Genomic DNA, 13707 nt, shown 5'->3' with positions numbered 1-13707 from the left:
GATTAAGGGGGTCATTCAGAGATGGTCGCAGAATTTGCTATCTTGGCAAAATCTTTGACCACTAAAATCGCGTGCTGGGGGCCGTCCGACACAGCGGTGAAGGGTGGAAATCGTAATTCAGCGATTTCTGCACTTATGCGCATACGTGCACACCGCTGCGTGCGTGCACAAGGACTTAAATTGCAATCACGTGCAGTCTAAGTGCCATCAGGAGGCGCTGATGGGGCCTCTTCACGCATTGTATGTAGAACAATGGAGGTATATATTGGGCATATTTATTATGACCAACAATATAACCCTAGAAACGTATGTTTTATCGCCGCATATGGTGGCAATAAATTATTTTTTGTGCAAATGTATTAAAAAAGTACTGCAGCCCAACCCAGGGGGGCATTCCGAGTTGATCGCTCGCTAGCTACTTTTAGCAGCCATGCAAACGCATTGTCGCCGCCCACCGGGGAGTGTATTTTTGCTTTGCAGAAGTGCGAACACCTGTGCAGCAGAGCGGCTGCAAAATCATTTTGTGCAAAACAAGACCAGCCCTGTACTTACTCTTCGTGTGCATCAATTCTAACGACGGAGGGACGGCTTTTGACGTCACACACCCGCCCAGCGTTCTCCCAGCCACGCCTGCGTTTTCCTCGACACGCCTGTGTTTTTCTAAGCACTACCTAAAAATGGTCGGTTGCCACCCAGAAACGCCACCTTCCTGTCAATCTTCTTGCGTTGTGCCGTGCGACTGAAAGCTTCGCTAGAACCTGTGCAAAACCACAAAGGACTTTGTACCCGTACGACGCGCGTGTGCATTGCGGGGCATACGCATGCGCAGAAATACAGATTTTTAGCCTGATCGCTGCGCTGCGAACAACGGCAGCTAGCGATCAACGCTGAATGACCCCTCCAGCAAAGACAAAATAGTAAGGTGATAACTTGACTTATGGGTTGGCACCCGGCATTGTCACTGAACATGTGGCTTAAGTGTAAGCAGCAGATAAGTGCCTACCCACACATAGGATACAATGTGCCTTACCCATGTTTGGCGAATCAGTCATGGGGGGTCATTCCGAGTTGATCGCTCGCTGCCGATTTTTGCAGCACAGCGATCAGGTGAAAAAATGGCATTTATGCGCATGCGTATGCCCCGCAATGTGCACGCGCGAAGTACGGGTACAAAGCCCTTTGTGGTTGTGCTCAGGTTCTAGCAAAGTTTTCCATCGCACTGACGGCCGCAAGAAGATTGACAGGAAGGGGGCGTTTCTGGGTGTCAACTGACCGTTTTCAGGGAGTGTTTGCAAAAACGCAGGCGTGTCTGAAAAAACACAGGCGTGGCTGGGCGTTCCCTGGGCGGGTGTATGACGTCAAATCCGGATAGGAATAGGCAGGGCCGTCTTAATGGCAGTGTAGGCCCCTGGGCACAGCAATCCACTGGGGCCCCCTACCCATCCTCCAGCGGTAGGGGTGGGGGGTGCTATCAGCGGCAGCTTTGATGTCCCGTGGGTGGTAGGGGGTGTTCTATCTTCCGCTCAGCATATAGGACCTGGAGCAGTAATTTCTGCTAATTGCTCCTTTACTGTACAGATGGGGAGGGAGGGAGAACACTAAACTGTAGAAGCGGGCATTGGGCTGAATGAAGGGGCCCCGGGGTGGTAGGGGGTGTTTAATACACAGGGGAGGGATGGATAGTGGAGTAGGCTTAATATTCATCATTTTCTGGTGGGAGGGCAGCTTGCTTGACTGCAGATTTCTCAAGTTCCTGAAAATATATTTCTTTGTTTTGAATGGGATAAAAAACTAGAGATTCCCACCTTTCAGAAGGTTTTGGGGACTTGGGGATCAGAGTTCAGGAGCCAGAGCAATCCTCCAATGAATATATAAAACTGTATACCAGGTGCGTGGAGCTGGAGCAGGGACCAGCTGCTGGAAGGCTGATATCTCTGGTTCTGGGCATAGTAGAGACAAGCTGCCAGTGTCCACCAAAAGGGGGGAGTCCCAGCTTTTGGAGTATACCCTCAGAAAAATTCTAAGTCAGACAGAACCTGAGATATCTGGCTGGGAAGAGCAATTAACAGGCTTGGATGGGGACCACTGCTTTCACGTTGGATATCTCCGGTTCCCCAAGGCCGATTTTCAAAAATCTGGTACCCCTGGAAAGAGGGGACCCTCAGCTATCAGCCTAGGGCCCTTATACTCCTGGGGCCCTTGGGCAAGAGCCCATTGAGCCCATACGGAAAGACGGCCCTGGGAATAGGCTGAAGTGATCGCAAGCGCTGAGTAGGTTCAAAGCTGCTTTGAAACTGCACAAACTGTTTTTGCAGAGCCTGGGGTATATTTACTAAGGTCCTGATTTTGACCGAGATGCCGTTTTTTCTTCAAAGTGTCATGTCGGGAATTTACTAAGCAAAAATCTCGGCAGTGATGAGGGCATTCGTAATATTTTGGAAGTCCTAGGAAAAAAATCACGAATCAACACCATCGGTCAAATACGCCTGCAATTTGGTAGAAATCGGTAATTTACTAAAAAGTGCAAATCACAAACACTGCCGACAATAGCCAAACACTGCCGTGCAGAAATACAAATCGTGAAAAAGTGCTAAAAAAAAAACAGACCTGCTTTTTTATCCCGTGTTTGGATAGGCATGCACGGATCCATGAGATCCGTGCATGTTTATCAGTGGGAAGGGGATGGGAAAGTGTTATTTTTTTGAAAAAAAAATGCGTGGGGTCCCCCCTCCTAAGCAAAACCAGCCTCGGGCTCTTTGAGCCGGTCCTGGTTGAAAAAATATGGGGAAAAAAATGATAGAGGTTCCCCCATATTTAAACAACCAGCACCGGGCTCTGCGCCTGGTCCTGGTTCCAAAAATACGGGGGACAAAAAGCGTAGGGGTCTCCCGTATTTCTGAAACCAGCACCGGGCTCCACTAGCCAGATACATAATGCCACAGCCGGGGGACACTTTTATATAGGTCCCGGCGGCCCTGGCATTACATAACCAACTAGTCACCCCTGGCTGGGGTACCCTGGAGGAGTGGGGACCCCTTCAATCAAGGGGTCCCCCCCCTCCAGCCACCCAAGGACCAGGGGTGAAGCCCGAGGCTGTCCCCCCCATCCAAGGGCTGCGGATAGGAGGCTGATAGCCATTGTGTAAAAAAATAAATATTGTTTTTAGTAGCAGTACTACAAGTCCCAGCAATCCTCCCCCGCAAGCTAGTACTTGGAGAACCACAAGTACCAGCATGCGGAGGAAAACTGGGCCCGCTGGTACCTGTAGTACTACTACTAAAAAAATACCCCAATAAAAACATAAGACACACACCTTGAAAGTATAACTTTAATGCATACATCCATACCTCCATATACACATACTTACCTTATGTTCACACGAGGGTCGGTCCTCTTCTCCATGTAGAATCCATGGTGTACCTGTTGAAAAAATTATACTCACATAATCCAGTGTAGAGGGCTCCTCGGGTAATCCATTTGTAATCCAGGTACTTGTCAAAATAAAAAAACGGACACCCGACCTCGCACTGAAAGGGGCCCCATGTTTTCACATGGGACCCCTTTCCCCGAATGCCAGAAACCCCCTCTGACTTATGTCTAAGAGGGTTCCATCAGCCAATCAGGGAACGCCACGTTGTGGCATCCTCCTGATTGGCTGTGTGCTCCTGTACTGTATGACAGGCGGCACACGGCAGTGTTACAATGTAGTGCCTATGCGCTCCATTATAACCAATGGTGGGAACTTTGTGGTCAGCGGTTGACCGAAAGTAACCTCACCGCTTGGTCCTTGGGTGGCTGGAGGGGGACCCCTACGCTTTTTGTCCCCCGTATTTTTGGAACCAGGACCAGGCGCAGAGCCCGGTGCTGGTTGTTTAAATATGGGGGAACCTCTATCATTTTCCCCCCCATATTTTTGCAACCAGGATCGGCTCAAAGAGCCCGAGGCTGGTTTGGCTTAGGAGGGGGGACCCCACGCAATTTTTTATTTTATTTTAACACTGTTTTTTTTTTTTTAACAAGGTGCACAATGAAGCCCAGCACGGATCTCTCAGATCCGGCCGAGATTCATTGTACTAAAGTCGGCAGTGTTTTACAAGTCACTCACGTAAAACACTGCCTAAAAAAACGAATGACATCGACATCGGTAAAACCGAAAATGCAGAATACGGCAGCTTAGTAAATTAGTCGTACTAAATTCAAAAAGTTGCATATTTACACTTTCGATGTCATTCGTGATTGAACTTTGACCTCAAACGGGAAAATACGATTTTTAGTAAATATACCCCCCTGTCTGCACATGCATTCGCACTTCTGCTAAGCTAAAATACACTCCCAGAGGGCGGCGGCATAGCGTTTGCTAAAACTAGCCAGCGAGCGATCAACTCGGAATGACCCCCATGGTCCGATCCTGTCATCAGCCGCAGGTTGCAACTTGCACCAGAGGAAGAGTACCCACAAGTCCTGTCCCTCCAGACAGGCGCATTTGTGTATTTAAAAGTCATACATGCATTTGTATCATCTCGATTAGACTACTGTAATGCCCTCTACCTTGGTCTCCCAGCAAAAGAATTGCAACGCTTACAGCTGGTGCAAAACACAGCTGCCAGACTATTAACCAACCAGCCCCGTTCTAGCCACATAACACCCATCCTCTACTCCCTTCACTGGCTGCCTGTAAGATGGCGAATCATCTTCAAGATTTGCTTACTGAGCTACAAAGCATTACATGACCAGGGCCCAAAGTACCTGAAACAGCTTCTGACCCCACACTGCCCCACTCGATTACTGCGATCTGTAGATGAAGGACTTTTAGCAGTACCTAGAATCTCCCGTAATTCATCTGGGGGTCGAGCTTTTAGTCATGCGGCTCCGACTCTATGGAACTCACTTCCCCGCACAGTGCGAGAGGCCCCAACTATAGAATCCTTCAAAAGTAGACTCAAGACTTTCCTGTTTACTCAGCATTCCCATAATATAATTGTCCCTTTAGTATCTTCATGCTTCTGTATTTTATGAAAAGCTGTTCTGTACTTCATTATTTTCTGTACTATATTATGCTATGTATCTGTTAAGCGCCTTGAGTCCTATTGGAGAAAGAGCGCCATATAAATAAAATTATTATTATTATTATTATTATTATTATTTAGGTGGCCATATTAAGGTATAGGCACACTGGGCAGAAGCCCAGGGCCCCACAATCCTAGGGTTCTTTGATCAGTTTTCAGCTGGGCCAGAGGGTGTCTACCTCCTTGGCTGTGCAACAGGTTGCTCTGATTGTGAATTACACCCAATCAGAGCGGCCAGGCATTATTCTCTACCTGGTAGATGGTTGAAGCTATCCACCAATCAGAGCCCTAACAGCCATACACTGTATGGAAGCATGTTGAGAGATGGCGAGGGACCTCGGGATGTGTTATTTTTCTTATTTATTCCCGCGAATGGGTGGGTAGGGGCCCCAGTGCATTGCTTTGCTCAGAGCCTACAATGCTGTTAAAACAGCCCTGATCTTGGATGTATTTTGCATCAACACAATTACACAAGCCCCTCCAACCAGAGGCGGATTGGCCATAGGGTTTACAGGGAAGATCCCCGGTGGGCCAGTGTACCCCTGGGGCCTGTTTTGTTTGAGGACATGTGGTCCTATTTATAGACAATAATGAATAAGATACTAAATAATTAGCATATATGAAAATGACTTTGCCACTTAGCCTGTAATTGCAGATGATCTAGTGTATGCTCTGTCTGCCTGCTTGGCTGACATATAAGATTGAGTGAACAGTGATTGGGATACGGTTGGTGTAATAAGCAAGAAAATATCTTTCTAAAGAATGATATCGTTTCCTAAATTCTGAAGGTGTATCATATAATGTGCTCATAACATTTAATTTTATTTCTTTTTAACTTCCCCCTTGATGCTGGACATCCCCACTATCTGGAAAGTCTTGGGGGGTGGATGCTGCTGCCATGGCCTATGGCTAGACCTTACACCTCTGGTGCTGCCCATGTGGGGCCACTAGTACAAATTTTTCCAGGGCCGCTTTAAGTTCCCAATCCGCCCCTGCCTCCAACCCCTGCCCCAGATCCCTTTTTGCAGTTGTGTATAAAATGCAGCCATTTTGAAAGACGCACATCGCTAGAAAGGGGCACAGGGACAATGAATAAAGAGGAAGTAGTTGGTTGGGACAGGGGTTCACATTTCATCCGTCTCTGAATGAGGTCCAGGATGCCAGTCACTGTACATAAAATGAAATAATGAATGCTGCTTTAAATACCCCAGCGGTGGAGAGGTTATAGCTTTCGCCTCCTTGTGCATCTGACTGCGATGTGGATGGAAAGGAAACATTTTCAGGATGAACTTCATATGCCAGACATCTGGCGGGCTCCGTAATGCAATAAGTCATGCACATAAGGGGGGCGGCATGGAACGCCGGCCAGAGCGGATTTTTCAGCTGTAAAGTGCGTTTTCTCACAAGGTTCTACTGAGACCCTTTACTCTGGAGAGCAGATGTTCCTGCAGCAGAATGTCCTATGACACGGAATACTTCCCCGGGGTGCGCTCATTTAAATGCTGAAACAAAAGCAATTAAAATAATCACATGCACACATTTTACTATAGTCTTCTTCTTCTTCTTTTTATTATTATTATTATTATTATTATTATTACTTTTATATTTTATTTATGAGCTTGATACATAAAGTAATGGAATAACAACTGGGAAGTAGAACATAATCCAGCAATGGCGACTAGGCACAGGGGGCCTGATTCGGACGAGCACTGGCATTCACAACTGCATATTCGGGCGTACTGGAACTGCAACATTATGATCTAGCCACAGTCCGACATTTGTGTGCAAAGATGCACCATCGGTTGCACAATAATAAATGTGATGATGTCATCGGGTATTGAAGTATGAAATAATGGGGCATTGGGGTATGAAGTAATGGGCTGTTGGGGAGTGATGTAGTGGGGTATTGGGGTGTGACATAGTAGGGTACTGGGTGTGATGTAATGGGATTTTAGGGTATGACATCATGGAGTATGGGGTATGATGTTATGTGGTATTCGGGTATGAAGTAACTGGTATTATGTAATGTGATATTGAGGTATGATGTCATGGGGTATTGGAGGATTAGGGTATGAAGTAAAGGGGTATTGGGGTGTGACATAATGGAGTATTGTGGTATGACGAAATGGAGTATAGGGATATGATGTAATGGCATATAGAGGTATGATGTAATGGGTTATTGCAGTATGATGTAATGGGTATGACATAATGAGACATTAGGGTATGAAGTAATGGAGTTTTGGGTGGTGATGTAGTGGGGTATGACATTACTCCCTTCATACTCCCTCCCGCCCACTACGGTCGGCTGATGGCCGTTGCCTCTCCTCTGCCTTGGTCACTGCTTCCCATGCACGAGTTCAGGATTTTGCCCGTGCTGCACCCCTTCAGTGGAATGCGCTCCCCCGCTCCATTAGACTCTCCCCGACCTTGCAAAGCTTCAAACGGGCATTGAAAACCCACCTATTTATCAAAGCGTACCCCTCCAATGCATAACCTAGTCCTTAGGCTGCTCCTCCATCCCACTGCCCCATGCCTTGGACATCTCTGCTTTGCTCGCATACCACCATCAGGCTTCTACCTGCTTGCTTGCACCTCATGTCATCTGTCTGTTGCCCCTCCCCACTAGATTGTTAGCTCTTCAGAGCAGGGCCCTCTTTCCTCTTGTCTAAACCCTCTTCTTGACACATTTCACTCAGCGACCATCTTTACCTGCTTTCTCTCCTGCTGGTAAAGGCTCATCTCTATCTATGGCCGCCAGCCCCAAGTAGTACAATGATTACTCCTTCGCTACTTACATCTAAGCTGTATTATGTTTTGAGAACTGTGTTGCTCTTTGTTACCTGCACTCCATTTTTGTTATTTATTTACTGTTATGCTAAGTTTTGTCTCCCTGTACTGTCCTTTGTACGGCGCTGCGAAACACTTGTGGCGCCCTATAAATAAAATGTAATAATAATAATAATAATAATAATTATGAGGTATTTGGGTGTGATAAGGTACTGGGTGTGAGGCAGTAGAGTGTCAGGGTATGACATAATGGAGTATTGGGGGTGACATAATGAGGTATTGGGACGTGACATAATGGAGTATTGGGGAGTGACATAATGAGGTATTGGGGCGTGACATAATGGAGTATTGGGGTGTGACATAATGAGGTATTGGGCTGTGACATAATGAGGTATTGTGGTGTGACATAATGGAGTATTGAGGTGTGACATAATGAGGTATTGGGGTGTGACAGTATGAGGTATTGGGGTGTGACATAATGGAGTATTGGGGTATGACATAGTAGGGTACTGGTTGTGGATGTGGTTCGTTTTATCGACAGTGTCTAGGTCGACAATGTTTAGGTCGACCACTATAGGTCGACAGTCACTAGGTCGACATGGATGGAAGGTCGACAGGGTTTCTAGGTCGACATGTGCTAGGTCGACAGGTCTAAAGGTCGACATGAGGATTTTTTTTTTTTGGTGTAGTTTTCTTCGTAAAGTGACCGGGACCCCAAATTAGTGCACCGCGTCCCCTCGCATGGCTCGCTTCGCTCGCCATGCTTCGGGCATGGTGCCTTCGCTCCGCTACCGCTTCGCTCGGCACACTTTACCGTTATAATCGTAGTCCACATGGATCGTTAAGTATGAAAAAATCCCCCCCCCAAAAAATTTGAAAAACTCATGTCGACCTTTAGACCTGTCGACCTAGCACATGTCGACCTAGAAACCCTGTTGACATTCCATCCATGTCGACCTAGTGACTGTCGACCTATAGTGGTCGACCTAAACATTGTCGACCTAGACACTGTTGATCTTCAGACCGGATCCCACTGGTTGTGAGGTAGTGGAGTATTGGAGTGTGAGATAATGAGGTATTGGGATGTTACATAATAAGGTATTGGGGTGTGACATAATGAGGTATTGGGGTGTGACATAATAGAGTATTGGGGTGTGACATAATAGGGTACTGGGTGCGAGGTAGTGGACTATTGGGGTATGACAGAATGGAGTATTGGGGTGTGACATAATGAGGTATTGGGGTGTGACATAATAGAGTATTGGGGTGTGACATTATGAGGTATTGGGGTGTGACATAATGGAGTATTGGGGTGTGACATAGTAGGGTATTGGGTGTGAGGTAGTGGAGTATTGGGTGTGAGATAAAGAGGTATTGGGATGTGACATAGTAGGGTACTGGGTAGTGGAGTATTGGGGTGTGAGATAATGAGGTATTGGGATGTGACATAATGAGGTATTGGGGTGTGACATAGTAGGGTACTGTGTGTGAGGTAGTGGACTATTGGGGTATGGCAGAAGGGAGTATTGGGGTGTGACATAATGAGGTATTGGGGTGTGACATAATAGAGTATTGGGGTGTGACATAATGAGGTTTTGGGGTGTGACATAATAGAGTATTGGGGTGTGACATTATGAGGTATTGGGGTGTGACATAATGGAGTATTGGGGTGTGACATAGTAGGGTATTGGGTGTGAGGTAGTGGAGTATTGGGTGTGAGATAATGAGGTATTGGGATGTGACATAGTAGGGTACTGGGTAGTGGAGTATTGGGGTGTGAGATAATGAGGTATTGGGATGTGACATAATGAGGTATTGGGGTGTGACATAGTAGGGTACTCTGTGTGAGGTAGTGGACTATTGGGATATGACAGAAGGGAGTATTGGGGTGTGACATAATGAGGTATTGGGGTGTGACATAATAGAGTATTGGGGTGTGACATAGTGAGGTAATGGGGTGTGACATAATGAGGTATGGCCTACATAAAAGATGGCCTACACTAGCACTGGACCTGGCAGTTCACTTGCACCAGGCGTCCCGCATCACATGCAGATGCATGAGGACACATATGTAGGATTTCATGAAGTATTGGGGTGTGACATATTGGGGTATTGGGTGTGACGTATTGAGGTATTGGGGTATGATGTCATGGAGTATTGGGGTGTGACATACTGGGATATTGTGTGTGGTGTAGTAGGGTATTGGGGTACGACATCATGAAGTATTGGGGTGTGACATAGTAGGGTATTGGGTGTGATGTATTGGGGTATTGGAGTACGATGTCATGGAGTAGTGGGGACTCCAGAGGTGGGACTGCAGTGGTGACTCCAGAGGTGGGGCTGCAGTGGTGACTCCAGAGGTGGGGACTGCAGTGGTGACTCCAGAGGTGGGGCTGCAGTGGTGACTCCAGAGGTGGGGACTGCAGTGGTGACTCCAGAGGTGGGGCTGCAGTGGTGACTCCAGAGGTGGGGCTGCAGTGGTGACTCCAGAGGTGGGGACTGCAGTGGTGACTCCAGAGGTGGGGCTGCAGTGGTGACTCCAGAGGTGGGGACTGCAGTGGTGACTCCAGAGGTGGGACTGCAGTGGTGACTCCAGAGGTGGGACTGCAGTGGTGACTCCAGAGGTGGGGACTGCAGTGGTGACTCCAGAGGTGGGACTGCAGTGGTGACTCCAGAGGTGGGGCTGCAGTGGTGACTCCAGAGGTGGGGCTGCAGTGGTGACTGCAGTGGTGACTCCAGAGGGACTCCCTGGCAGTAGGTGCGGCTCCCCTATTTGATTATTGGACTCTGCTGCAGCCCCACCTCTGGCGCCGCCCACCTCTGGCGCCGCCCCACCTCTGGCGCCGCCCCTGTTAGGCTGCGATTTCCTCAGAGTCTGATTACATAGGAACCTGTGACAAATTTTTGTTGATAACTTTCCAGTGCCGCAGCTGCCAAAAATAAAATTGCAGAGCAGGATATTCCGCGCCCCCACAGGAGAATCATCCAGTAGATCAGTAATTAGCAGCCTCTGGACAAAGCTTCTGAACTGTCTACCACACAGTCATCGTGATGATGATGATTCTGACGCTTGTGATCTGGACCCTGCTGTGGGAAATTCAGTACAGATTACCTGGTGCTGGGCCTGTGTAGGGGCGCAGGAGGACAGGGAAGGCATAACCACGGCCCCTGTGATGCCATGATCATCCCAATCCATGTGGCAGTGTGCACCATAGTAAAGTATACAGCAAGGGGGCATAGCTGTGCCCACTCCGTCACCCACGCTCCCTCAGCACCCGGGCCCACCTAAAGTCTTGGCGGCCCTGCCTTCCAGTGACTCTGACTCTGTGTCTTCGGCCCTCGCTGGGTTCCCTGTACGGTGCATAATAATTCTAATACAGTATAATATAATAATAATAATATAACCTGTCTCATTATGTCTTTGCAGAGGAAACAGGGGACGTTGCCTGCAGACAAGGAGATAACACGTACATGAACCAGGATGTCTGGAAGCCGTCTCTCTGCCAACTCTGTGTCTGTGATAACGGGGCCATTCTCTGTGATGAAATCGATTGCCCTGTCGTAACATGTGAAAATCCCGTGTCTTTACCTGGGGAGTGTTGTCCGGTGTGCCAAGACTCAGCTGGGGGTCGCCCAAATAACCCAGGTGAGAAGACTCCTCTTTGGTCCCACCTGGAGATATTTTATGAGCTGCAGATTACGTTTTAGATTCTTAGCATGCTGGACTGGGAGAAATACATTACACTTTAGTTGGAGAATACAGGGGAAAGGGGCAAAAATAATAGAACAATAATTATGATTCTAGGGTCTATTCATGAAGCAGTGAAAAGTGTCAAGAAGTGAGCCAGTGGAGAAGTTGGCCATGGCAACCAATCAGCTGCTCCGTACAATTGTATAGTCTACAAATTATAAATGTTACTTCAGTGCTGATTGGCTGACATGGGCAACTTCTCCACTGGCTACATGCTCCAGTCACACAGCGATTTTTTTATTCTGGGAATCAAAAGATTGGGTATAGAAAAAGAACACATGCAAGTTTTGTTTGAACTGTGTAAAAGGGGAGGTAATTAGTAGAATAGCTTATGGAGGTTACGTGGATGGTTCTGGAATATGATAAGCTGCATGAGGAGGTGAGCTTTCAGGGAACGCTTGAAGGTTTGGAGACTAGAGGAAAGTCTTATTGTGCGAGTGGGTGTAGCCTGCAAAAAGTCCTGTAACCATGACTGGGAGCAGGCAATAAGTGTGGATGGGAGAAACAGATCTAACGCAGAGCGAGGGCTGATTTTGGCGATATTTTATGATTACGCTCTGCTAATGATTATACTAATTATCTTACTTTCTTTTGCACTTGCAGCTAGAGCGCTAAAGGTGAGTGACAACACAAATATAATCTATGTAGACTCCAATAAAACATTAGTTTTCAGCTGCAATTTACTTTTAATGTAGAGTTCCTGAAATTATTTTTAGACATTATTATTGTTATGGAAGCTTTTTAAAAATATATATTACTAGCAATGAGACTCGAATCACCTCAGTCTGCTTGGCCCCGCCTCCAGCTCTGCTTGCCCCCACCATCGGCTACTCCCCCCCCCCCCCTCTGACTGATGCTTGTCCTGCCTCCCCTCCGCTAGGCCCCCCCACCATCCGAACGGCAACCTATGGGTCTCCAGCCAATCAGCTCCCAACTGTCATGTGTTCAGCTCCTGTCATGTGTTTGATAAATGACAGTTAGAAGAAGCTGATTGGCTGGAGCACCATTGATCATACGCAATGAGTTTTATCATTGACAACGAGTTGTATCACTCGTTGATAAATGGGCCCATGTCAGATGTTGGCACACATGGCACTGGGTTCTCAGTTGGCACTGTCAGGGTACAAATGCTAGTTTGCATTACTGTTACAATATTGGGGGTCATTCCGAGTTGATCGCTAGCTGCCGTTGTTCGCAGCGCAGCTATCAGGCTAAAAATTGGCATTTCTGCGCATGCGTATGCACCGCAGTGCGCAGGCGTGTCGTACAGGTACAATGAGCATCGTGGTATTGCACAGAGTCTAACGAACACTCCTGTCGCACGGCCGAACGCAGGAAGATTGACATGAAGTGGGCGTTTCTGGGTGTGAACTGACCGTTTTCAGGGAGTGCTTAGAAAAACGCAGGCGTGGCTGAAAAAATGCAGCCGTGGCTGGGCGTTCGCTGGACGGGTGCGTGACGTCAAAAGCCGTCCCTCCGTCGCTAGAATCAACGCACACGAAGAGTAACTACAGGGCTGGTCTTGTTGTGCACAAAAAGATTTTGCAGGCGTTCTGCTGCACAGGCGTTCGCACTTCTGCAAAGCGAAAATACAGTTCCCGGTGGGCGGCGACAATGCGTTTGCACGGCTGCTAAAAACTGCTAGCGAGCGATCAACTCGGAATGACCCCCCATTATTCCAGATTCTAGGACTGCTTTTATATATATGTATTTTCTACTAAAATATATTCTGTTCCTTAGGGTCAAAAAGGGGAACCTGGAGACGTGCCCGCTGTAAGTTCCTCTGTTGTTTTTTCCTTTTCGCTGTTAGATTATTGTACAGAACACATCAATAATTAAACACTATTCTTCACAATATCCATAATAATGTAAAAAAATACATAAATACACAACGTATAATTTTTGCTTTTATTTTATTATCTTGATATTAACAACATTGTAAAAACATTATTGTGCTGCTAATGTTAAACAGCAAAGTAGTAAAAATGGGAATATAGTATCACAGAGGTCACGAACACCCTGGTGCTAAATGTACCACGGCAGCAGTGTGAAATTCCAAATGACCAAATCAGAGTCGGAGATGGGTTCATGAGATTGGTTGGG

The 13707-nt window shown here is 47.2% G+C and overlaps 1 protein-coding gene across 2 annotated transcripts in view; it reads left to right on the top strand.

Annotated features, from left to right (window-relative positions):
* COL5A2 (collagen type V alpha 2 chain) overlaps positions 1 to 13707 on the top strand; it is a 266184-nt gene that overhangs the window by 101087 nt on the left and 151390 nt on the right. For both annotated transcript variants that reach the window (XM_063932735.1, XM_063932734.1), the window contains exons 2-4: positions 11281 to 11499; positions 12208 to 12221; positions 13345 to 13377. In XM_063932735.1, coding sequence (XP_063788805.1) covers positions 11281 to 11499; positions 12208 to 12221; positions 13345 to 13377 — 266 coding nt within the window. The remainder of the gene's footprint in view (positions 1 to 11280; positions 11500 to 12207; positions 12222 to 13344; positions 13378 to 13707) is intronic.

Source organism: Pseudophryne corroboree, chromosome 7, assembly GCF_028390025.1.
Source record: "Pseudophryne corroboree isolate aPseCor3 chromosome 7, aPseCor3.hap2, whole genome shotgun sequence".
Classification (NCBI taxonomy): domain Eukaryota; kingdom Metazoa; phylum Chordata; class Amphibia; order Anura; family Myobatrachidae; genus Pseudophryne; species Pseudophryne corroboree.
The sequence above is the reverse complement of the archived record's forward strand: the minus strand, read 5'-3'. Positions and strand labels throughout refer to the sequence as shown.